The sequence below is a fragment of the Macaca nemestrina genome, chromosome 14 (genome assembly GCF_043159975.1).
Source record: "Macaca nemestrina isolate mMacNem1 chromosome 14, mMacNem.hap1, whole genome shotgun sequence".
In the NCBI taxonomy this organism is placed as follows: domain Eukaryota; kingdom Metazoa; phylum Chordata; class Mammalia; order Primates; family Cercopithecidae; genus Macaca; species Macaca nemestrina.
In genome coordinates, this window is record NC_092138.1 from 21,804,234 (window position 1) to 21,830,802 (window position 26,569).

The following is a 26,569-nucleotide window of genomic DNA, read 5'->3' on the forward strand; positions in this document are numbered from 1 at the left end:
TGATGCCTTACAAATGTCAATAGTCTGTCATTGAACATTTGGGTAGGGAAGTGACAGAAACGACTGAAGCATAAACACTACATTTTAAACATATTTAATTATAGGACCCTATAGGTTTTGCAGATTAGAAAGTATACCTTCTCTCTATTTAAGGACGTAATTAGAAGCAGAGATATTCATCTGTAATCAAATTTAGAAAGGGAGGCAAAGTTTCAGCTTTCAATCAGAGGCCAAAATTTGGAACAGAGGGCCAATACATCTAAGCTAAGTCTAAAACTCAATGAGGGAGATTCAGGAAGAAAAAAAAAAGACAGCTTTTTATAATTCTAACAAATGCAGTTGAAGAAAGAATCTGCTGGGATAAGCTTTTGTTTGGAAAATTTTGACACAGGCGGACTTTGAATGTGTCATAGTATATAGGCTTATATCTAAAGTTGCTCTCACTAAAAACATTTTCAAAGGACCCAAGCCCACGTGACTTCTCCCTACACACTCGACCTCCATGCTCTTTATACAAGTAAATCACTTGCTGTGAATATTCAATTTGCCTTTTTGTTAGGCAGGGTATACAGGCCAAGGGGAGAACCGAGAGGGTGGGAGGGCAGGGTATACAGGCCAAGGGGAGAACTGAGAGGGTGTTAGGCAGGGTATACAGGCCAAGGGGAGAACCGAGAGGGTGTTAGGCAGGGTATACAGGCCAAGGGGAGAACCGAGAGGGTGGGAGGGCAGGGGAAGAACAAAGGAAAGTCCATTCCAGGACTTCTCCATTGACCCACGGCGCCCACCCACTGAATGATCCATGGGGCTTGCCAGGGGAGCGTGCACGCCGGGCTAATGGGGCACAGAGCTCAAGCTGGACTGGAGTTCTGAATGCTGCTGAGTGCCTTCCAGTGCTTAGCACCTGCAGGTGCTTGGGGAAACTGTTCCTCCTCCAACAGCTGTTCTCCACAGGAGTTCAGGCGAGTGCCCGTCAGCCAGGACAGGGAGCCACTGAGGGGCTCCAGACGGCCCACACGGACTACATCAACGTGTTCAGCACTTCGCAGAAAACAGACTTTCAAGGAATTCCTGTGGTGAGGAGATAAATGATTCTGACGCAATTCCTCACTGAAATGTCTAGGTAAATGAGGACTTCTGGAAAGCCAACCATACATAGGGACCATAGTTTCAGGTCCCCAGACTAGGATGTATATTTTGTCAATACTGAAAAGGACAGCGCCATCCTCTGGACTCTCCCTCTCTGCTTCATCCTTATTGTCTGGTCTCTGGTTTTTTCATTGCAAAGGAGAGGTGATGCCAAGTGAGCCTCCAGATTCTGGTTCCTTCTCCCAGGAGCCAACACGCAGTCTGCTGTGAGTAAGCCATGGAACAGAGGAGCTGCTTCAAAGGCCTTGGGGAGTTTTCCACGTTGGCTGCCAGGCTAGTTAAGTGTGCAGTGTTGGAAATTCTAATTCTGGATGAAAAGAGTCACCCCCGCCCCCAGAGGGGTAGGACAGATAAAATGAGGAAAGTCTGCCACAAGAAGCCAACGTCTTCATCTCAAACCACCTCTGCTAGGGAAACATTGTTTTAAACTTTTTCAGAATTCTTATTTTAAAAAAAAAAACTATTCTTTGCTTTACATGGTCCTCCTGAGAAATCTTGACTTCTCTAAAAAAAAAAAGACAAGGATCTGGCAGGGGAAATATTTATTGCTCTTACCAATCATCTCTGGCAAATTCCTTCAAAACCTGACCTCTTCATTTTTTTTCCCCACCACGGAGATGGACTGCCTTGCACACCAACAGGAAGGACACCAGGAGCAAAGTAGGCCTTTGCTTCACCTCCTCTCCACCCCTTTCTACGCCCTTGTTCCCAGCTCTCCATTCTGGGAATGTGCTTTGAAACGGGGCCACGGTGAGAGGGCGTGAGGCCTGCTTGTCACTAGGTCAGAAACTGAGAGGTTTTGAGGAGAAGTTTCCTCTAACGAAATGAAAGCTTCAGAGTACTCCAGATGGAAAGAGTGCCAGAAGAAACTGTCTTTCCTTAGCTGCCTCGGTAGGAGGGACGCTACCAGTGTCAAGCACAGCGGGAACGGGGGAGCCAGGCCTTGGAAGGTGGCCATTCATGGTTTTGGGACCGGGTGCAGCTGTTTCACATGGAAAGGGTCAGCGGCTCAGAGCAATAATTCTGTGGAGCTTGTAGACAAATGAATTCACAATATCCTTTACATATCTTGGCGTCTCCAGCCCCCTCCAATCTCCAGGCTGTCTACCTCTCTTCGGTGGCTACTTATTTCAAGGACTGAGATGGAGGATAAACAAGAGCTGCACTTAAAGAAACTGCTCCAGACCAAGAAGACACATTCTGGGAGCAAACTTGATTCCCAGGTGGTCTTGATGAGGGACACTGAGGTACACTATGGGATCGCCGGTCACCACGCCTCGGAAATGCCTGTTTCTTTTCTCCGACACAAGTCACGCAGCACTCTTGTGTTCAGCACTTTGCAAAGAGCAAAGCAGATGTCGGCTGTTGAAGAATGCATGCGAGCCTGAAGCCAGCAACACTGCAATCCACCAAATGCCTGTGATGGAATCCATAGCTCCTCTGCTCACAAGTTTCCTCACTGACGTCATTTCAGGGGAAGCCAAAAATAAATAGCAGAATATGCAGGAAGAGCCCAGACAGGCTGAAGTGGTTGAGTGTTTCAAGCAAACAGCAACAGCGGAGGGACTGTTTTTCTACAAGGGAGGGGGCTCGGGGGAACACGATCCACACATATGTGAAGCCAACCTTTGCACTTCACAGTGTTTCACCGGGATACGTTTTCAAGTTAAACCCAGATGAATAATGGTAAAGAAAAGAAAAAAAAAAAAAGCAAGAAATAAAGGCCTTCCCTAGCTTCGGTAACAACAGCTGGAGAGACCTTCATTAATCACGTAATTGTGTATCTGAAGTTCTGCTTGCTAGAAAGAAACCTCAGGCAGGTAGCTGAAATTACCCTGTAGGCAGCCCGCTGAGGCCTCTTTGTCTGCAGTGGGAGGAGGACATGAAGAAGTGCCCAGGGATCCTCTGCTGAGGAATCTTTATGTTCCTTGCACCTGCAGACACTTATTCTGGCAAAGCTGCACATCACATTTAAAGTACTAAACCCAGGTTTCCCATACACTAATGGAAGATGTTAGATTTGAAAGAACACAGCAAGTCTAAGACAGAAATAAAACGCACATGAAGATTTCAGATTCTGGGCTGGGTGCAGTGGCTCATGCCTGTAATCCCAGCACTTTGGGAGGCCAAGGCGAGAGGATCACTTGAGACTGGGAGTTCAAGACCAGCCTGGCCAACGTGGTGAAACCCCGTCTCTACTAAAAGTACAAAAATTATCTTGGTGTGGTGGCGTGTGCCTGTAATGGCTGTACATTTCACCTGTAGAAAATAGTTAGAGGACTAGCTGCCCAAACCCTGCAAGGGCCACATTATCTGAGCCTGGCACTTAAGAGATTACGGGAACTAGGATCAAAGGCAGAGGCCAAAGTTCTGATTAATTTATTATCACTAGTAACATTTTAACTAATGTTACTACTGGGGAGGCTCAGGCAGGAGAATCACTCGAACCTGGGAGGTGGAGGATGCAGTGAGCCGAGATTGTGCCAACACTGTACTCCAGCCTGGGTGACAGAGCAGGACTCCATCTCAAAAAAAAAAAAAAAAGATTTCAGATTCTGTACTCCTAGTTGCTATAGGCCAGAAAAGTTATTGTTCTCTCCTTTTATCACTGTCCTATAGTAGATGAGGTTGGGGATTTTTAAAAGCAACTGGCAAATTCAGTCTCACTGTTGGCTGTGCAGACTTTCATGGGCCTCTAGCCTCTCAACACCTCTGGCCTGTTGTTAGTGTTCTAACAAAGATCACCACTGCCATGGTCACCTGGTGTGTGGACAAGTGGCTATATCTACATAAAAGGTTGACTTTCACTTGAACTATATATGCCACTGATAAGAACGTTTTTGCTCCCATTAAATGTTCTTCTGGGAGAAAAGAAAAACATCAAAGAAACTTTAAGCTTTGGGCTGTGGTTTGTCGTTTAGAACCACCATGAGAATGAGGATCACAAGAAACCCTGACATCTACCCTCTTCGGTCCCACTTGCGGACAACTTTCTCCCATGCTCCCAATCACTCAAAAAGCCAAGGGAGCAAAAGAAAATGTGTGATAGAACATTCTGGCCATATTCTCTCAGCAGGATCTTGGCCTGTACAAAATACAGTTACTTACCTGCTGGGGAAGTGTTTTGGAGGAAGCAGGGAGGAGAGGCTAACAAGAGAAACTGAATACCCTCTAGGGCAGTAAAGACTGAAGAGTCAGCTGGGCATGGTGGCTCACGCCTGTAATCCCAGCACTTTGGGAGGCGGAGGCGGTTGGATCATGAGGTCAGGAGATCGAGACCATCCTGGCCAACACGGTGAAATCCCATCTCTACTAAAATACAAAAAACTAGCCAGGTGTGGCGGGGTGTAGCTGTAGTCACAGCTACTCAGGAGGCTGAGCCAGGGGAATTGCTTGAATCCGGGAGGTGGTGATTCCAGTGAGCCAAGATTGCACCATTGCACTCCAGCCTGGAGACAGAGTGAGACTCTGTCTCAAAAAAACCAAAAAACAAAAAACAAAAGACTGAAGAGTCAACCTTAAAAACAGGGGTCAGCAAACCATAATCCTCAGGCCAGACCTGGCCTGCTGCCTGTCTGTAAGTAAAGTTTGATTGGCACACAGGCATGCTTATTCATTTATATTGTCTAGGTGGCTTCCGTACTCGAATGGCAGAGTAGAGTGGTTGGGATAAAGACCGGGCTTACACAGCTCCACACATTTACTGCCTGGCTCTGTGCAGAAACAATTTGTTAACACCTGCTTTAAAAAATTAGAATTTCCTTTAACTTTTGAAAGTAAGTGCTTGGCCAAGAGAATTCGGTTAATCTGTAACGAATGGCAGCAGATACTTAATGGTGGGGGAGGGGATCTCAGAGGCCTTACGAGTCAGTGTTCTGCAATTCTTTTGTAGGATAAAGGACAAGTGGCCTTCAATTTTTCTCCTGCATCCTTTTCTTAGCCAACTATTAAATGCCCCACTTTTCCATGTCTGTAGATTATAGGCAGCTTCACACTCTCTACTTATGATCAGTGAGATCCTGACATCTAGGCGCCCCCTCTGCTGGTTCCCAGGGTAGATGAAAGCAGCAGTTGTTCCCTTCTCCCTAAGGCATAGCCGAGTGTCACTGTGACTACTACACTGGTGGCCAGAGACCACTGCTGTACCTGTTGGCCAAAAGCTGAGACCTAGTTCCCGAGGGCGAGGTCAGGTAGATGGCCAGGTCTCCTCTCCTGGGGTGGGTGATGGTGATGCGCACAACGACATGCTCCAGGTAGTTGACATGGCGGTTGGGGTTATCCGAGCAGCCCGAAGCTTTGTAGATGGAGCGCACTGCACTGTTAGGGCGGATTGTCCTGTAACAGAGAGAGAGGGAGTTTGAGCAAATGACACCATAGAGCTCAGGTGAGTGAAGCTGGAGGCATGGAATAAACTTACAATGTAAGACAAGCAGCTGATAGCTGGATACTAAACAACGGTGCTATCACCAAAATAACTGGGTCACTGAAAGGATTACCAGTTAGTGGGAAAGATGCAAGGGAGAGGTGAAAAAGGAACAAGGGTCTTCCATCTTCATGAAGGTAATAGATCTCAAACTTGAGTGTGCATTGATATCACCTTGTTAAAACACAGACTGCTGGTCCCAGAGTGTATGATTGAGTAGGTCTGGGATGGATCTCAAGAATTTGCATTTCTAACAAGTTCCCAGGTGATAGGGATACACTGTGAGAACCACTGTACTGTGGTACAGTGGAGGCTTGGGGATGAGCATAACGGGGGTTCACATTCCTCGCTCTGTAACCCGCCAGCACATTCTTCCCTCTTGCCTACAGGTTCCCGTCTTCCTCTCTAGCTTCTTCCTGTGCCACAGTTCCCCTTGAACACTGGGCTGCAGCCACAATGGCATCAGGTTCAACCTCTGGGATAATTCAAGTTTCCCACCTTGGGGACTTCACACACACTACTCTGCTTGAAGTACTTTTTTTGTTGTTGTTGATGTCCCTATGGCTAACTCTTCTTCCTTCAAGGTCAAAGCTTAAATTTCCCCTCACTGAGACCTTCATCGAGCCACCGGTGAAAATACGTCCCCCATCTCTTATTTTTTACATTGTTAAAATTTCCAACATTCATTTATTATAATTTGTAATTATTTACTTATTATATTTTTGGTGTGATGCCTCCATTAGACTGTAACCTCCACAAGGGTAAGAAGTATTACGTATTCTCCTTTTTATTCCTAATATTTTGCTCAGTGCTTAATTTTCAGTAAGTGGGAGAAAAATAGTTACTTAGTGAAAGAGTCTGTGAATGAATAAATACATAATTCCTTTGATCCCATTTTCTCATTTTTCAAATGAGAGTAACGCCCAAGTTGTTACACAGCTTTAACATGAAAACATACATGAAGTCTCTAGCCCTTGGCGTGGCCCATAGTAAGTGCTCAACAAACATTGGTTCACTTTCCACCCTTTTGTTTTTTCTCTCTCATTCTTTGCCACAAGAGTAGAATGAAAATAAACTCAAACAACTTTAGTTGGTTTACTTCTGCTTCCCAACACATTTTCTCAAGAATGACAATGTCTCTAGTTTCAACATTAGCCAAGGTTCAAAAATACTTTTCAGAGAGAAAAGTCTCTGAACAGAAAGCCAAGAGCAAAACACTAATAAGCCTACTAAGATAGAATCCTGTTGGCAAACCTTGTCAGCACAGCCTCCAAGTCTATGCCACTAAAACTGGGGAATAGGCCCTGAAAGCTGTGAGTAAACTGCAATCTCATTGACTGTACATTTTGCATCACTCTTTGGATAACGACGCGGTATAGAGTAGTTACAGTTTTTAAAAGTACACTGACTTCTGGAGAATACTTGCACCATCAAATAGAAATAGCGACAGTAGAAAACCTTCAATAGCCCAGAGGTAAGCATATCCCCCAATCTCTTTTTAAAAGACGCTTTTCTTTGAAGGATTCTTGGGCTATACTAGTATCAATTTAATAGCTCAAAATCCTAGTCATTCTATTACCATTTCATAGTCACATTAGAGAGATACTACAGAAGCTTTTGGCTTCTGTGTGCAACAAGGGGCTGTCTTGAGCAATTTACTGGCTTGCTGTAGTTTGGGGCATTGTTATGCTGTTTGCCAGCAGCAAGCATTACTTGATTTGTCGGTCTGTGCTCTCCACACACACGTGCTGCCGGGGAACGGTGGTCCACTTCTCTGCCTCCATCACCATGGCTTCTGCATCCATCAGTCCAAATCCATATAGATGGCTCACTGTGGAAAGCAAGAGACTGGTCAGCTTCACTAAGCTACATATGTTGAATTATAAAGTCACTCAGTGGAGACTCCAGATACACCCCTGTGGGATCCTAGCTAAGTTTCCAGCAATGATTTGAGAAATAAATCCAGCAAAACAAATATATAATCATGTCAAGAAAATAAGACATATGTACAGTTTTCACTGATTGTCTATCACTACCAGTAATATGCCTATCATTTATGAATTGTTACTCCATGCCAGGCACTAGTTTACAGTTTTACATTTAGTCCTCCCAACAATCTTCAGAAGTTAGTGCCATTATTATTATCATCATTCATTAATGAGAAAACTGAAGAACAGAGAAAAACTTGGCCAAGATTGACTAGCCAGTCACTGGTCGAACTAGATTCTAATGCACACAGTTTTTCTCCAGGGCCCACCCTGTTCAATCACTTGCATTTAAGTGATGACATCACTGTTTTCATAAGATAAAATAATTGATAGGTTTAAAGAGAAGTAGCAATGTATATGACTTCTCATAGCACAAGAAGAACTTAAATACAAGAGATACCAATGTTCTGACATGTCTAGTAATTAAGTTGACTACCTTAGAAGACATAAATTATTACCTTTCTTCTAGCATATACAAAATGTATCAAACTTGATCCATGAAATATTTGGAGGCCTCTAGACTTTCATGCCAGCTTCGAGTCTTTGGATCTTTTGGTTCTCAGTTAGCATACCTATTGATCTAAAGCTGAATTTGACGTAACTGTCTCAGAAACTTCAATTAGATATAGGAATACTTGGTTGATACAGTAATATATACACGTGCAACAGATCTTTCTAAAAATACTTTAAAATTCCAGTTGGCACTTAAAATCTCCACTTCTTATTGAACTGTCTCTTATAACTTTATATTCAACACTATGTCCTATTTCCAGTTTTTGCCTAAAACATTTTTTATTATCACATGAATGACTTTACGCAAACATTTATATAGCTGCCCATGCTTATGGATTACGTAAATACATTAGCTTGATGGTCAAGGTGTGCTCAGATGTAGTTCCATTCTACCTGCAAAACCACCTCATCACCAAACCTTTTGCTTTAGGAAGGCCACTCTCAGAGACCCTAGTCAGAAGCTACTCTTTCTGCCCCCCTGCCGTTGTCCAGGTTGAGCACTTGGCCTCACAACCCCTCTTTCTTTCTCTCTGCAGAGTTAAGCCCTACTCTTATAAGTTCCTGAAGGCCTGGCTAGTCTATCTTTTCCTTCTTGAAGTACTCTCTGACCCATGAAATAGTCAAAAGACATTTATTGAAATTTGACTATCTGTGACCAGTGGACTTTTCTCCTTTCTATTCTGGTAACTAATTAATTTGTCAGTCCATCTGCCCTTCTGCCCATCCATCCATCCATCCATCATCTATCCCTCCATCCATCCGTCATTTCTTGAATGCCTTTGATGTGCCACACACTGTTATCAGGCACTGCACTTTTTATCTGTGCCATCAATTGCATTGCCAATTAACTCCCTCTGTCAGCATATGTCTTTTGACTCCAGCTGCATTATAAACTGCTTGATGACAGCAACTGGGTCTTGTTTCTTTATGTGTTCTAAGTTAACAGAACTTGATGCACACAGAGGACAAATAAATTATAGTATATAAAAAAGCAACATTGTGCTAGGATGAAAAATACTGACTTATTCATGCTTATTTGCTGATAATTCTCAGCAAACAAGAAAAAATAATACACATTTTCCTTGTTTTGGGATGTTACGATCTACGTCATCTACATTATTAAGTTCAGGAAGCTCCATGTGAAAAATCTGTGTAAAGAACCATAATAATGTAAGGTCACCTTACTTTAATAAGAGGTACTTAGCCAGATAGGACATACGAAATAAAAAAAGTGAACCTACTTCGCTATGGCACGGATATAGGTAGGAGTTTTATAAAATGTACTTCTGTAATTTTTATTATTTTTCTTAAATTAAAAAGCATATTCATTGTAAAACATCTTATCCAGAAAAGAGTAAACAAAATGAAAGTTATCAAAAACCTTATCACAAGTTGATAACTTTTATGAAAAATTCTGAATATTTAGTTTTAGTTCCACAACATCATGAGGGTTCATTAAAAAGGGACAGAGGTACTCACATGATACAGAAAAAATGTCAAATTTGGGCTTAAGGAACTAAACAGTGGAGATCATGAGAATCATTATATTCTTACTTATCATTTAACCATATAGCCTATACCAGGTCATCATGGACAGTCGATGGGATTTTTCCCCCACCCCAGGGAAATTGAAATTGAAAGATGTTGTCAGGGGTTCTACCTCCGATCGTCCTTAAATATCCCCCATGCTAGGGTCAAGTGGTTTTAAACTAGCACAACTCATCATTTTATTTCAGTTTAGGGAAGTAAGATGAAAGATTTGATTGCATGTTGGGGGTATGGAGAAGGGAGGTGGGGACTTGGAGAGGGCAAGGGCTTAGAGCTGTCACTGCAATACCAGGTACGTGCCCCACCTGAGTGCGACACTTGCACTCAGCTGCACTGGCTCCTATTTCCACCTCTCCTCCTCCATAACTGTTCACCTTACAACCATGAGGACATAAATTAACATGAACAATCAGATACAGCAAACACTTCATGCCTGTTAACCACTTGAGTTAAGTAGAAACGCACCTTGAGACTTTATGAAGGCCATAAATTTGTTTCCTTTTCCAATTCAATTTCTACCCTCCAGAGACAATGTCTGTTCATGAAACACTCAAACTAGATGCTTAGAAAAGAGGCTGACTAGCTACAGTTAAACTGCAGACTGGTCAATGAAAAAAAAAACTTCATATTAATATAATATTAATAAACAAGAAAACTGGTTGCTGAGTAGATCAATGAAGGTCAATATGTCAATAAGGGAAATTGCACAATAAAGGTGTTGGGCAGATGAACTCCCTCAAAATCTGGTGTCAACAGGGGAAAGAGCCATTAAGCAGTTTGGAAGCACTGACAATGTTTTTACATAAAATTTTCATACTCAAAATGACCCTATAAAGAGAGAAACATTCACTTTTTGGGTGACCATTTGAGTCAAGTCTGTCTTGCTCATCTACCGTTATCCTGAGGGGCTCCCAAGGGTTCAGAGTATGAGTCTCTCCAGGGGCTGTGAAATGCCTGGCTTGGAGCGGGGCTTTCATCAATATTTGTGAAATGAATGAACGGTACCGAGAAGAGAAATGTTATTTAATTCACCAAGTGTCATAAAGTGTTTACTAGGGAATTGTAAGGGGAAATTAAGAGACCTGTTCTTTTTATTACTGATTTCTGTAAAGTCACCCTTAACATTTGAAATTTATTCGAGGACGGAGCCAATACTCACATTTTACAAAGTACAATTATAGCAAATATACCGTACAAATGGTTGGTTACGATACGGCCATTCCATAAAGAAAGCAATCTCACTTAGGCACATTTCTCATGTCCAGTTCAGAGCAAAAGCTGAGCCTGAATATAATTTTATGATGATCAAGAGGAAGCCTCTCTGTGCAAGCACTGTGTAAAATGCAGAATTGCACGAAATCAGAGCACTGTTAACATTGGTGTGAACAGGAATCCCGACCAGTTCAAATAGAATTTTTCATTCCTAAGAGTGGGGGCGGAAACATTCAATTCAGTTTTAACCTTAGTTAAAATTCAAAAATCAAATATTAAAAACATATTGAGGGAACAAAGTACGTATATGGAATAATTAAAGATCTTGAAGCAAAGTTACTGGAGTACATTTCGGAAAGTAAATTTGTTTTTTAGTGGAGTGAGGTAGGACAAGCTCTGTTTCAATAAAGGAAGTTTGCAAAACTTGCCTCTACCGTTATATCTGTTCCTTTAGAGTTCAGGGCTGTTTACATTTTGATAGGTATAAGATATCAACTGAGGTCTCACACATAGCCTCATGTATGCACGTAAGCTCAGGAAAGCCCTTTCATCTTGCACCAGAAGTACAGCTAGTTTTTATTCAAAAGTATCCAAAGGCTTCCCTGCTTGGAATAGTCAGATGGACAAGAGAACACAGGAAAATAGTTAATATTCTCTGGCAGGTATATTCTCATTTTCTGATGAGACCAGAAGTGCTGAGAGAAGATAATCGTTAGGCACACAAGTAGGTAATTGCGTAGTTTGAAAGCAGATTCAGTTAATATACACAACAGCTTTAGCTAGGAGGCCTAAAAGACTCTATTCTAAAGATAAGCTAGAAAGCTCAGCAGGAAAAAAAAAATAGAAGTTTCTGGGCATAAGAAGCTGTAACCAGGAAAAATTGGGTATATGTTCATCTCTTTTACTGGATGGTCCTTACTGGAACCAGCTATTTAACAGTTTTACAAAATTACACTGAATGGATAATTCATGATGACACTAACCAGATTATCAGTAAATCACTCTACAAGGAATTGACTGGTTACAAACAGTTTGAGCTTCCTAAAGTGAAAGAGGACCTTTCTGCTAAAACACAGCATTATGCAGTGTCCCGCAAACAAATACATAAAATAGGGCAAACAAACAAATTAAGGCCAACAAGCAGCACCAAAAACTCTCTCCAAGCAGCCCAGGAGAAACTTTAAATTTGGCCTATGCCTGAAAAAATGCAACTTAGTAACAACTGTCCATTACTGAGTATTTAATGTAAAAGCATAGCTAAAATACCTCTCTATTCCTTATGACCAGGGAGAGTAAATGTCCACATTTGCTCAGGGCTGTCTGATGTTAGCATTGAAATGCTTGAGCCCTGGAAATTCCCTCATTCCTGGGCAAACCAGGAGACTGGTCACCGTACGTGCAACTGAAATCGGAATGTGACAGTACTGTGGAGAGCCAGTACTCTCCCAACTGTTAACATCAATAATCTAGTTCCTAGAGGGCAGTCAGGCATCCTGCACCTATATTTCTATTTGTTCAGATGCACATAACCATCAAAATATGAAACATGGATGATAAATTAGATTCAATTATTTGATTATTTGAAAGCATCTGTTTCAATATACTTCACCAATGTAAGTTAAAAATTGATCCAATTAATTATCATATCACTCAGGTTGCAAAGCACCTACTCTGTATTCAACACCATACTCAACAGTGGGATCCAAATGCAACAGAAAATAATTTGTGTTCTCACTCAAGTAGGAGGTGAGACAAGAATAACTTTATAATTTGAGAAACAAAAGCACCAAAATGTATAATTGCTGTAAGTATAAAAGGACATCCAAAGAGTAAGAAATCAGTCAAATACAAGGGATAGGAAGCAACCTCATGGAACCAGGTGTACAGTAAGTACTCAATCCATGTGAACCCAAATCTGCAGTAACCTAAAGTAACCTGAGGGGAAAGTGATCCATATTTGGATTGTGCTTTCATGCATGTGTAGGATTTAGTTAGGTGGAGACGAAGGTAGCACATTGCAGAGGCCAGGACTGAGCATCCTAGTTAGATAATTAAGTCTTTGTGTGGTTCATTGAGGCACCAAGGAAACCAGCATTCCTACAGTCGGGTGAATGGTCAGCAGGGGAAGGGGAGAGTAAGTATGCAGGGAATAGAGGGTGAGACCAGACTGCAGGAGAACTCAAAGACAACCACGATTGCTGGGTGTCAGCTGCCATCAATCAAGTTGTTGCTATTCTCATCTACCTATAAGTAAACCACCAGAATAAAAGGTAGTTACCTAAATTCCTGTCTTGAGGAGGGCTGCTTGATCTGTGGGCTGGGTAGAAATTCCGAACCAGAGATCAAAGAGCTGCCTGCAGCTGTTGCAGTCCTAGCACCTTGGGATTCTTTGATCCTCAATGTGCTGAACCACCTGCTCTGAAATAACTGCTCCCACCACGTACCCTGTGCCTCCCTCACCTACTAATCAAACCAGGCCAAATGTGCAGGACAGGAGAGCATGCAACTGAGAGAACCTTGGGACACTTTCCCAAGTTGCCACATCCCACAGGCATAATGTAAACACTTAATTTTTTTTAAAAATGTAAAAAGAAACAGCTAAATATGAAAACAAAATGAAGCTTCCTAAGGAAGAAAGAAAAAGTGGGAAGTGATACTTTTCAGTCTCCTGTTGGCAGTTTCACACCTAAATATCTGACAGTGGAAAGCCAGAATGCTCCCAGAAACACCTACTTCTTCCTCTGTCTTATTCCCTTCCTCCGCTCTCTCTTCTTCATGTACTCTTATATTTCAGGGCGAAAGGAGCATGAGCTTCTTAGAGATTCAGAACTATAGTTGCAATGCTTTCTTCTGCTTCTCACTGCAAAAATCCAGACTCCCTTGGGGGTAGTACAATGGAGCAGCTGGCACCTGTGTTCTGCTGCCTGGTATTTATTTATTATTTATTTATTTAGAGATGGAGTTTCACTCCTGTTGCCCAGGCTGGAGTGCAATGGTGTGATCTCAGCTCACTGCAACCTCTGCCTCCCAGGTTCAAGCGATTCTCCTGCCTCAGCCTCCCAAGTAGCTGGGATTACAGGCATGCGCCACCATGCCTGGCTAATAGAGATGGGCTTTTCACCATGTTGGCCAGGCTGGTCTCGAACTCCCAACCTCAAGTGATCCACCCAACTCGGCCTCCCAAACTTTTGGGATTACAGGTGTGAGCCACTGCGCCCGGCTGCCTGGTTTGTTTTTTATTTTTCCCTTGCTCTTCCTAAAATCTCAGGCTCTCATAACAACTCCAGCCAGATCCAAACATGCCAGCCGTCACCAGCGCTACTGAGAACTTGCACATGGAAAGTTTCCAGATACTGTCTCCTGGGCCTGCACTTCAAAGCTACTCTTGGGGATGGGTTTGGTCAGCAGCTGTACATAGTCAGACAGGCTCTTTAGTACAGACTAGGAAAATACTGCGGAGCTCCTCTTCTCCATGTACGATGTACTTCATTATACATATAGGAATATAATGTTTATATATACACACACAATTTATTATATTCTATATGCACATACAGAAACATATTTATTACTATTTGTTTCATTTGCAGAGTAAAAACAAGAAGGAGATATGTCTGCTTTCTGTCAAGGACCTCTTTCCATTTTAAGAAAAGAAAAAAGTGTCAAATTATTTTCTTATTTTCTTCTGACCAGTCTTCATTTATTTGCTCCCAGCATGGTTACAATAGGCAAGTAATTTGCTTAAGGTAATTAATGGGTATTTCTTGAACAGGAGTAGGAAAACTATTATACCAGCCTGGGGAGACCGAGCCATGTAACCCACAGCATATCCAGATCCCATTTTTGCTTGTTTTTAGGAATGACTGTCTGGACAAAGATGAGAACAAGATAGAAAATGTACCACAAGGGCCTTTGGGTAAAGGCTAGTTGAAGATTAGATTGACCAGATGTCAGTTCCCCAGCCTAGATCTTCTTGATGTAAAACTTGAGCAAACAATGAATGAAATGGGAGTTTGGTTAGCCGGCAGCCAAAATTCCTGTTTGTGGATTATTTACATATTACTTTTAGATAATTCTTTATTTAATTTTCCTTTAGTTTTGCTTTGCTTTTCCCTTAAGTTCTCATAAGATAAAGGAATAGAAAATTTAGTTGACATTTATTTCAAGTGAATGCCTGTTTACTCAGTGGTTAACAGTAATTACAAAGATTTGGTTATTTCATCCAGCTACACATCCATCAGCTCACCTCACAAGGAGCCTTCTTCACCCGCTGCTGGAGGTGATGATGGCAAAGAACAAAGAAAAATTTATTCCTCATCACTGGGAATGTCACCATTTCACTGAGAAGAAAGCTACCACATATCCTTCTCAGCTTCTGCCACTATGTTAGGCTTCTCAGGAGCATTTCCTTTATTTTCATGAAACTCAAATAATTTTTAAGCTTAATGGATATCAGTAGGGAAATTTCTGTAAAATTTATGAAAAGTAAGCCATTACTGAGAACTGGATGTCCTTTTAGAAAAAATAAGACTTGAGATGGCCCTTAAATCCTTCAGTAAGATTTGGGTTCATGGAGAAAAGGTAATGAGACCAGGATATCTGGAATGGTGACGTTTTCAAGGAAGCTCTGTGGTCCTGGAATGCATGGCTCGATTTACTCTGGAGGCAATGAGTGCCAACGATCAAGGAAATGACATAATTGAATTGATATTCTGGAAAGATTAATCTGGGATTTGTTATACGGGATATCAGGGGCAGAAGGACTGAGGCAGGGAACCTATTGCAATGGTGCAGGCATGTGAGATTATAAACCAGGTTATGGGAATGGTGAATTTTCGAAATGAGAGATCAGGTAAGGAAGAAGCAATGGAGTTTTGCAATTAAAACTGGAGGTGACCAAGGATTCAAGAACACCGTGATGGCCAGAAGGGTATCCCCTGACAACAGAGGTCAGCTTTGGGGAGAAGTTGTTTTGTGAAAGATGATTGATAGCTTCTGTTTTAGAAGTTCTCAGCTGTAAATGACACAGAGAGGGCCTTGTGCAGAGATTCTAGATTGGTAATGGTTGAAGTCAATGTTGAAGACGTACAACTGAAAATCTTTACTGAAGACATGATACTTGTAACTGAAAAAAAGGCAGACACGTGAAAGAAAAGCAGTGGCATTAAGAGGATGGGAGAGGAAGGGAGGGAGGGAGAGAGAGGAAGAAAGAGAGAAACTCCCTCCTTCCCTCTCTCCCTCTGTAAACAACAGACCTCAGGGAATGGCTAAGGTTAAAGAAGGGGAGAAAAGAATAAGTAAAGAGTCAAAGAACCAGGGCTATATCTGTACATCACTAAAAAGAAAGAGAGATCTAGACTGGGTTGATCTAGAGCATGAATCCTAGAGGAAGACAATAGGTCTTCAGATATGGCAAGCAGGAGATGGGTCAAAGAATAATTTCTCTTCAAAGGTGGAAGTAGAATAATTTCTCTTCAAAGGTGGAAGTAGACACAATAAAAGTAGAAAAAAGATTGCAAAGAATTACGGAAGGACTGAATGAACAGTAAGGAAATGGATGCAGCTAATTCGACTACTTGCTGGGAATTTTTAGTTGTGAAAGGAGGGATGGAACGAAGGCAGTAGAATGGAAAAGGTTTTCGGTTTTTTTTCTCCCCCTTTAAGAGTGATAGGAAGTTTGAAAACATAGGGTCATGGTCCAATTGACAGAAAAGAGAATGGATGTAGCTGGGAGCAAATGGCTCAGCTACTGAAAAGAGAGATGTCTGAGGAAAACCTTTCACAACTTCCTTATTGAAACAGCAGGAAAAACACGATTTGAGAGACTACTTTTTCATTTCTTCTAGGGATGGCATTTTATTCTTCTAAGGATGGCACTTCCAGATGCACAAGAGAGAAGGTGATTCATTACATATGGTGGGCGACTTAGGACAGTGGTCCTCAAACTTGCATGTGCATCAGAATCACCCAGGACTTGTTAAAGCACACACTGCTCGGTCCCAATGATGCAGGAGTTTTGAGGTAAGGCCCAGAAATGTGAATTTCTAACATGCTTTCAGGTGATGCTGGTATATTGTTGGTCCGGGGACCACACTTTGAGAACACTTAGGTTATTAGGGATGGCATCTCCTGGCAAAGTCTGGTTAATTAGGCTAACATCTCCAGCATAGGCCCTGAGACTCTACAGGCATGATTCTCAAATACCCCTTCCCTCATGCCAGGAGCAAAAGAAATGAGAGTTGACTGCACAGTATATGATGTAAGTATCTTTTTATATGGTTATCCCAAACATTTCTGCTTCTCTTACAGAAACATTTTGAGAAGATAAAAGTTCCCTTAATTAACTTGCACTTGCATTATCACTCAAAGAAGGAAGTCTAGATACTTCCTTATGTATCCTACATATGTCAATATTTACAAGGACTCCACCCCAAATATGGATCTTCTACTGGAACTCAAATGAAAGAATCATACATTTGAATTCAAGAAGCTTCCACCATTTTTGTTGAATGTAAAAAAAGTACCTGAAAAGAATTATAGATTTGTGCTTAGCACTTATGTTCACTTAAGATTCTGAGATTTTACTTCAAACTTTGTTTAGAGAGCTGATGATAAAGATAGTGATGAAATAGTCACAGATATTGCAATTTTTTTTTTTTAAATGGAGTCTTGCTCTGTCACTCAGACCGGAGTCTGAATGCACATTCCTTAAGGTGTTAAGTACATACAGCATTGTTAGGATAGAATCAGGGTTTGACTGAGTTGAATGAAAAATCATGCTCAGTGTACAAAGGTGAAAATAGAAAATGCACTGACTTGTCTATTTCTGAATCCTACTGCCCCTACAATTGAAGCACATTTAATGCATTGAGCGTGCTTCTCAAAATGAGAGGCTGGGGGGAAATTTTACAGGGGAGGCAAAATTCATATCTCACATATGTATTTTATTACACAGTAGCTAATAAAATCCTCACAACGATCTTATTAGCAAGATAGTATTATTCACATTTTCTAGCTGAAGAAACTAGGTCTCATGAACATGAAAAGAACTTGTGCAAAGCCATAGAAACTCAAACTCAAGTCTTCAGAATTTCTTTCTACTATATATTTATCCATTGATTACTGTGGTCTACAAGACATACAATATTTCTTACCACTAAGGTACTCAAATCAATTATAATCCTCAGAATAACCCTGCAAGGTAATAAAGGGGGAAAACATATTAGGAAATCATCTACATAACTTTGTCTTGTCCAAGTCAACTACACACAGTACTGCTCTCATCTTCAAAACTTCAGAACTCATTAAAACATCATGTGTTGGACTTGGAAGGAAAGTTTAACATCTGTCCCTAACACTTTCCCCTATTCTTGCTGAGAAATGACCTTCTTCGGTCATTTCTATCAGGGATTTTCTGTGGCACTTATAGATTGAAGAATGACATTGAGTATCAAAGAGCAACTTCCCATTTGTTAACATCCAGCAGTGATCACAATAGCTTTCTTTTTGGCTCTTCCAAGGATGACTCTGGAAATTTCAGGGTGTACTGCGTCTCCTGGTATAACACCATAAAATGAAGCCTGTTGAAGCCATTATTGGGACATGTGATAGAAGTTTAATTGCTTTGAAATGCCAAAGGCTAGCAAGATGTGAGCATGTGTAAAGAGTCTGAATTGAGATTCTAAGAAAAAAAAAAAGAGTCTGGATCTATTTATTTCCCAGAAGATGTATCCAGATGGATTCTGCAAAGCAACTGCCTGGAATCTCACTGTATAGTGCTAGGTGCAGCGGACTTAGGAAGTTATGCATAGAACCAGGGAAGGATTAATTTTCAGCATTTCTTTTTGAGCCTTTGGATTTGGTTTATATTACAGACATTGGCACTAATATAAAGATCTCTCTAGACAACAAAATAGGATAGGCTAAGCCATCTTTACCAAAATTGAATTTGGAAAAGATGTAATCATAAGCCCCCTTTCCTCCTGTTTATTTGGGCCCTCTTATTGATCCTCAACTAGTTTCCACAGGGCTCACTTACCACCACAGTCTCGGTGTGGTCACAGCAAGTTAGAGTCCTCTGTCCCTGATGTGGGATATGAAACTGGTGCTACAGTCTGTGCTAGGAATATCTGATGCCAGAATCCAAACTTATATGCATGTATTAATTTCAATGAGAGAGTTTCTCCTGTTTACCTCAATCGCAGTTTATTCCTTTCACATTTAAAGCTCTATTCCTTGGTAGAAAAAATGAGCTATGGGGAGTATGTTCATAAGACAGGTTGATGATAATCATGGAAGACTTCAAATGAAGCCTTTTCACCCCTGCTCTGGGCTCATGTATCCTACATATGCCAATATTTACAAGGACTCCACCCCAAATATGGATCTTCTACTGGAACTCAAATGAAAGAATCATACATTTGAATTCAAGAAGCTTCCATCATTTTTGTTGAATGTAAAAAAAGTACCTGAAAGAATTATAGATTTGTGCTTAGCACTTATGTTCACTTAAGATTCTGAGATTTTACTTCAAACTTTGTTTAGAGAGCTGGTGATAAAGATAGTGATGAAATAGTCACAGATATTGCAATTTTTTTTTTTTTTAAATGGAGTCTTGCTCTGTCACTCAGACCGGAGTGCAGTGGCACAATATCGGCTCACTGCGACCTCCACCTACCAGGTTCAAGGGATTCTCCTGCCTCAGCTTCCCGAGTAGCTGGGATTACAGGCGCCCGCCACCATGCCCAGCTAATTTTTGTATTTTTAGTTGAGATGGGGTTTCACCATGTTGGCCAGGCTGGTTTTGAACTCCTGACCTCGTGATCCACCCACTTCAGCCTCCCAAACTGCTGGGATTAGAGGCCTAAGCCATCGCTCCTGGACAGATATTGCAAAATTTTATTTAACTCTAGTAACACTGAGTTACTTTGCCAATGAAGAAATAGGTTCTGTGGGTATCAAGACTGAAGCAATGGCTGCAGGTTAAAATGAACAGAACCATCTCTGGTTGCATACTTCTTAAAAGATACCTGTGCCTTTGATAGCTCTGGAAGAAATCACAACAGAATTCCATGCAACGGGGATGCCCATGTGGGGCTTCTGTTGATTAGAGAAAGGTACCTCTTTCCTTAAGGTGGACATCATCCCACCGCAGGGCACGGCACATTCCTTGGTGACTGGATCCAAGGCCAGATTTCTGTCCCCACCCACTCAACCCTTTAGTTTGGCTCCCTTGTGCAGTTAACAACCTATGAAACCAAGTGTGGCAGCTCTGTCAAACAATCAGATATTTCTCATGTTTTTAGCTATCTTCTCTGATTCTTTCATGATATGTGACTGCAATTCAGTGGGGGTTTTAGGCTTCTAAGATGCACAGTATTGAACTTTGGAACCAAGCTGGATACATATCTTCTACCTTGGCTGTAAATGTACTTCTGAAGGTAAAACAAGAAAAGAAGCAGATGATTTCCTGACAAAACCATCCCACATAGTATATTAAGAAAGCATATACATTGTAACCTCTGGTGGGTTCAGAAAAACAATATAGCTTCTTAATACTATTGAAAATTCTAAGTTGGCTTCATGGCCTAGAAAAAGAATATGAATACAATACTTTGGAAGGAGGAAAAGTCATTTATAAACCCTAAGAGCTTCTGTCATTCTGCTTGCATAGCACGTGTACATCAACTCAAGATGCTAACCACAATTATGTATACTTGCTTTCTTTAAATGTTTGTAAGGTTATATGGCAAATACAAAGACTACAATTGTATGCTAAAAAGAAATTCAAGTATCAGAAGTTAGATGGCTTTTTGGAGGTCATGGTGAGCAATAACAACCAACGAAAAGACTTTGGTCAAAGGAAATATGTGAAGGCTTCTCAAAGCACAATTTCTGATCTGATACTTTTCAAGAAGTAATCTTGTCACCACTCCCTTTGCCCGGGGTTTATTAAAGAGTCATTTCCAAAAGCACTTCTTTCTCTTCTTAAAAAACGAAAGTGGGATGTAGCAAAGATGATTATATATCCCAACTCTACAACTTTCCTCATTTAGAAGAAGGCCAAGAGATGATAAAAAATTTCGCTGAATGTCACAGTCTTAAGGTCACGAATACACAACTGCATACTAAAATAATATAAAATGATCACTGCAAGACAATTTCATTTCAACCAGTCAATTTGTTACATACATGCCATTTTGTAAGACATATCATAGGAACAATAGATTCACACCATCAATGTAAGAAATAATATTCTTTTTGACATCAGACTAGCAACTTGAATCAACTTGCTTGAAAGTCATTACTATTATCTAGCTCACTTTCTCAATCACTGCAGCGGCTCCAAAATGGTTTTCAAATGAAATGAGAACTCCTAACTGTAGAATTCAAGTAGCTCTGCTTTTGATTTCTTTTAGATTACTTTCCTCATCACACCATACCTGTCCTTTTTGCACACTGGGCCCTCTCTTTTGCTCCTTCCCCCGACCTGTTGCCTTCACCATAGCTGTCTCCTCCAGTTATAATTTCCAGTCCCCAGGAAACACAAACAAAAGAAGGCATTTGTTTAAACTAAAAGAAACTACAGTATTCCAGATAAGCTTGGTTCTCCAACTTTTGGTAACCCTCAAGTTCTCAAACACCTTTCGCCCTTTCACTGTACTTATTTATGCTTTATTTAGGTTAGGGATATGACATTAATATACTTCATAATCATTGGCAGATTATGCTATTTCCAACACTTTTGAGGCCATTTATTGTTTACTGAAATCCAAGTAATCTTATAAAAAAGAGAAAATAAGGAGGTTAGTAATTTATCCAGAACCATCAACTAAAATCGCTGACAATATGAAATGAAAACAATAGCCCAAATTAGAGAAAACAGACTACAAAGAAGAGAAAAGAAGTGTCACAAGATACATGTGACTATAATGTAGTGAGTCTAATATTTGAAAGGGCTAGGGACCAAATTTCATTTCTAAAATACAAATTCCATGTTAATGGATATAGCTCTATATACATCTACATCTGTAATTCTATATAAAATATGCTGGATTCTTATATTGCAAAAATCTGAACAGAATATTAACTGAATATGTTATATTAGAATGCATGACATATAGCTCATAAATAATTTTCCTTAAGTGCATACTATGAAAGAAGAGAGGCATTAAATTCTTTATATGATACGATTTTCCTCATTCTTCCCTTTGCTCACCCCACCCCAGCTAGGATGGCCTTCTTGTTTTTCTTTGAACAGGTTTTGTACATGCTGTTCATCTTGCCTGAAATGCTCTATATCTAGTTAGCCTCTTGGATTGCTCCCTTATTCTTCAATTGTTCAAACTGAAGAGGACTTTTCTAACTAATATTTAAAAATTATAATTTGTCCACATAAAGATTTGTACATAACTATTTGGAGCAGTTGTACTCATACTAACTCGGAACCAGTAAAACAATAAAATGTTCCATGACAAAGTGAATGAGTATAGAAATTGTGGTATATTCATACAGTGGAATACTAGATAGCAATAAAAGATAATGAATGCCTGATATACTTTTAAAAATTTAAAACATTACTTTTCTTTAACTTATATTTTAGGTTTAGGAGTACCTATGAAAGTTTGTTATATACGCAAACTCATGTCATGGGGCTTTGTTGTACAGACTATTTCATCCCCCAGGTATTAAGCCCAGTATCCAACAGTTATTTTTCCTGCTCCTGTTCCTCCTCCCACCCTCCCCCCTCACGTAGACCCCAGTGTGTGTTGTTCCTTCTTTGTGTTCACGAGTTCTCATCATTTAGCTCCCACTTATAAGTGAGAACATGTAGTATTTGGTTTTCTGTTCCTGTGTTAGTTTGCTAAGGATAATGGCCTCCAGCTACATAATCTCATTCTTTTTTATGGTGGGAATGCCTGACTTACTTAACGACACAGATGAACCTCAAAAATCTTATATGGCAAAAAAGAAGCTGGTTTCAAATAATTCGATATATATGAAAGCCTACAAAAAACAATCTAATCTATAGGGACAGAAAGTACATGAGTGGTTGCCAGGGCAGGAGGATAGAGGATGAAAAAGGAGTGCAGAATAACTATTTAGAGTGACAGAGGTTTCTATAACTCGATTGTGGTGATGGTCACATGGATGTATACATAGGTCAAAACTCACTGAACTGTACGCATAATGTGTTTTTTTATTGTATGTAAATTTACCTCAATAAAGTTGATTAAGAATGTATGAAGATTACCAGATATACTGTGTAAAGCTGGCATTCACTTCCATGTTGCTGGACTCTGGAGCCCAACCACTGAACCACTGAGTTCAGAGCTGAGTGAATTTTTTGTTTTAAATAAATACAAAACCTCAAATAAGAAGATGATTGTTGAATTTCAAAATAGGCTGTAAAAGGAATGTAGAGGGGTGTGTGTGTGTACTTTGCTAAGACTCTCTTGACTTAAATCATTTTTGGGCATCTTATTTTGGAACTGAATTCAGAATCCAATTATGAGTGGTTCAATTTCATTACTTTATAGTCAAAATACACTTTTGGACTGACACCATCCTCTATAATCACAAGCTTAGAGCTTGACGACATATATCTTTGCCTAAAATATCAACCATAACCACAAAATAATAAGAGTTGCTGTTATTAAGAATAGTCAAAGTCATGGGCTGAAAGAAGAGTTTTACAAATACCTAAAGTCCAGTGTCATTAGAATTAGAGATTTGAATTTCTTCAGGTGATTACGCAGAAGAGATGTCTACTTTCTCTTAAATGTAGATGCTTTTACACATTGCTAAAAATCATATTTTAAACTCACAGATTTACCCTGTATATCAATTACTAGAGTTGATAGGCTGTTGATAGGCTACAATGAGTTCAGATTTCTATCATTAGTTCCTAAGTTGAAGCAATTAATTACAGCTTTAAAGATTTAGCAGGTGGAACTTAAGGTGACATTTAAACATTTAAATTAATTTGCAAAACAGAATTTAAGTATAGTTGCATTATCATTGATACACAATTAACGGTTAAAAAACATTGATGACATATTAGTAATATTTTATTATAAAGTCCTTGATATATTTTCTGTAGCCCACTCCAGGTAACTGAATTAATTTTCAACCCAAAAAAACATTTTAATTCACATCACAGTTCCATGTCTTTATTCTCATTTCAGGGAGTAGAAAGTTTCACGTATGAAAATATAGTTTTAAGACTCTTTTTGTTTGGGATTTTCCATTTTCAAAGCACTTTTCATTCAATTCATTCTTCTCATTATGTTTAGTATTAGCTATCCACATTCCTCAAAAACCAAGGTACAAAAACTCTAATTGACTTCCTCAAAGGCCACAGAAAATATTACTAATAGACTTTCTACTTGAATTTAAAGGCTCTTAAGATTTTGGCAAAATCACAAAACCACTCCAAATGTAGTTCTCTTCGTTAACTAATTACATCTTGTATAGAGATAACAGGCAAAGAGTGCAACCATCATTTTAATTCTATTTTGAGAATGGCTTTTAAGTGTGAAACCGCATGCATTTAACACTAACAGGGATGAAAGGACGAAACAAAATGAAACCCCCAAAAACCTAACAAACCTAATACCACCATTCAGTCAAGGACAGGCAGAGAGAAATCATCACTTTTCATTTGTAGAAAATATTTTTGAGCATCACATATTCAGTAGGCATGAGTTGAACATTCTGATGAGACAAGTGGGCATTTGGGATGAAAGACTCCAGATGAAGCCATGATTAAGCAGAGTTTGCTATCAGGGTTTCTATATTCCCATGGAGATGTTACGGTAAATCATCTACCAGGCAAAACAATAAGGGTAAAATTCCTAAATTCTGTGTGATTCACACTTTTTTTTGTTTTGTAAATGAGCTAGAAGATAAACTCATCTATACAATGGTCAATAAATACAAAAATGAAAGGGTTTCAGTCAATAAATATGAAATGGGTAAGAGTTCACAGAGCACAGTGGTAGAAAACACATTATCTTAAAAAAATATATGAGGCGGCATTTCCAGGGAGTACATTTTATTAGGTGGAATCAAATGTATTTACCTCCCTCTGTCTTTTCAAGTAGGAAGGGCCTTATTTCTGCAAGTGGGATCAAGACTGGAGTCAAGCGACTGATTTTTCTGATAATACCACCTCAGACACTGACCAGATGAGTACCATTTCACTTCAACCTTTCTTCAAAACCACAATGTACAGATTACCAATTAAAGTGCATTATGTAGCTTTAATCATAGCTACCAACAGTGTATGAGCATAGCAGGTGGTGAAGATGGAATATTATTTGTACAGTGAAATAATAAAGTACAATGAAACTTTACCCTTTCAAATGGTAACACATCAGAAATCACTTTACACTCAAAACACAACTCAAAAACACTCAAAAACACATTTTAAAACCTTTCGTTTTGATTGAACACACAGCATGCTTAATGGTTTCAGCACTTTCAATTCTTTTTAATAAGTGTTACAAACTGAAAACAAGACAGGTAGGTATTAAAAATATATTGGACATCTTAAAATTATCAACCCTACCAGTGGAAATAAAATGATGGCAATTAAAAGTAATACAGGTTATTAAAAGTTAAGGCCTCGGAGGCTAAGAAGTCATGTTAGACTGTCAATTGTTTTCCCCACAGTGGGTAATCAGTTAGAAATTAAAAAAAACAAAATCTAGTAGTTTAGTTGTGGTCAAAGAAAGAGTCAGTGGGGATGGGGGAGGTTTCAGCAACATGCTGGTAGAAAAAAAGAGACTTACATAGTCTGGGAGGGCAGTGAAATGGAAGGCGTGGTAACCTCTCTCACTTAGTTGTCATTTTTTGATTTTCAATGACATTTTTTTCATTCTTTCGCCTAGTAAAGATGACAGAAGGTCCTAATTTATTATCTGACGTCTATTCCTGTTCCTAGATTTAAGAGAGTTTAACTGTATACAGTCATATAATCCAATATAAACACTTTGAAAAAAAGAAAACTAGATCGCTGATGTTGCATGCATTCAATTATAATTATAACTGCACACCCAAACCAAAGATAAGGACTCGAGGCAAGAATCAGCCCGCACAGCCCAGGCACTGGTGGGAGAGATCAGTGGATTTACAGTTTCCTCAGATTACAGCAGTAAAAGGGAGGAGATCACAAGACAGAGCTAACTTCTTCCTGAAATGATGATAAGCCACAGGTTATGAAAAATGCCTGCATTGAAGTCTTCCGCATGGCTCTGTGGATCTGCATAAACTATATGCCCAAATGGAGCTGGTCAAAATACACAGCAGACAAAGATATTCTCTATAGCAGATGCCTTCTGCTGCCGACATTAACCTGAATTTTAGATGATGAGAGAAGGATCATCATCACTTATCTAACATGACCTGACAGATTGTTTGGGCTTGACTAAAGAAAAAAAGAGACGGAGTGTAAATTTCTGTTTCTGTATGTAAGTTACACCAGGGCAGGTCAGATTAGTCCATGCCATGGTGTCCCTGACGTTTCTTCCCCTCCCACTTTCTGTGCTGACTTCAACATGTGTTGGGTGGGCATGCTGAAGGTGCTCAGGAAATACTGGGAAATAGATAAATGAAGAGACAATATCCATTAAATTCCAGGAAGAAAAACCAGCTGGAATGGCAACAGCCTTCACTTTTATGGCTAATTCGTATGCTTTAGGGAACACGAGGGAAAATTAAAAAGAATAGAAAACAA

General features: G+C 39.9%; 1 protein-coding gene across 4 annotated transcripts in view; it reads right to left on the reverse strand.

Moving 5' to 3' along the window:
* Window positions 1–26,569, reverse strand: part of LOC105498700 (proprotein convertase subtilisin/kexin type 5) — a 469,848-nt gene that overhangs the window by 195,457 nt on the left and 247,822 nt on the right. For all 4 annotated transcript variants that reach the window (XM_071077655.1, XM_011770951.2, XM_011770953.2 and 1 more), the window contains 2 exons: window positions 7,283–7,400; window positions 5,293–5,481 (listed from right to left, as the gene is read on the reverse strand). In XM_071077655.1, coding sequence (XP_070933756.1) covers window positions 5,293–5,481; window positions 7,283–7,400 — 307 coding nt within the window. The remainder of the gene's footprint in view (window positions 1–5,292; window positions 5,482–7,282; window positions 7,401–26,569) is intronic.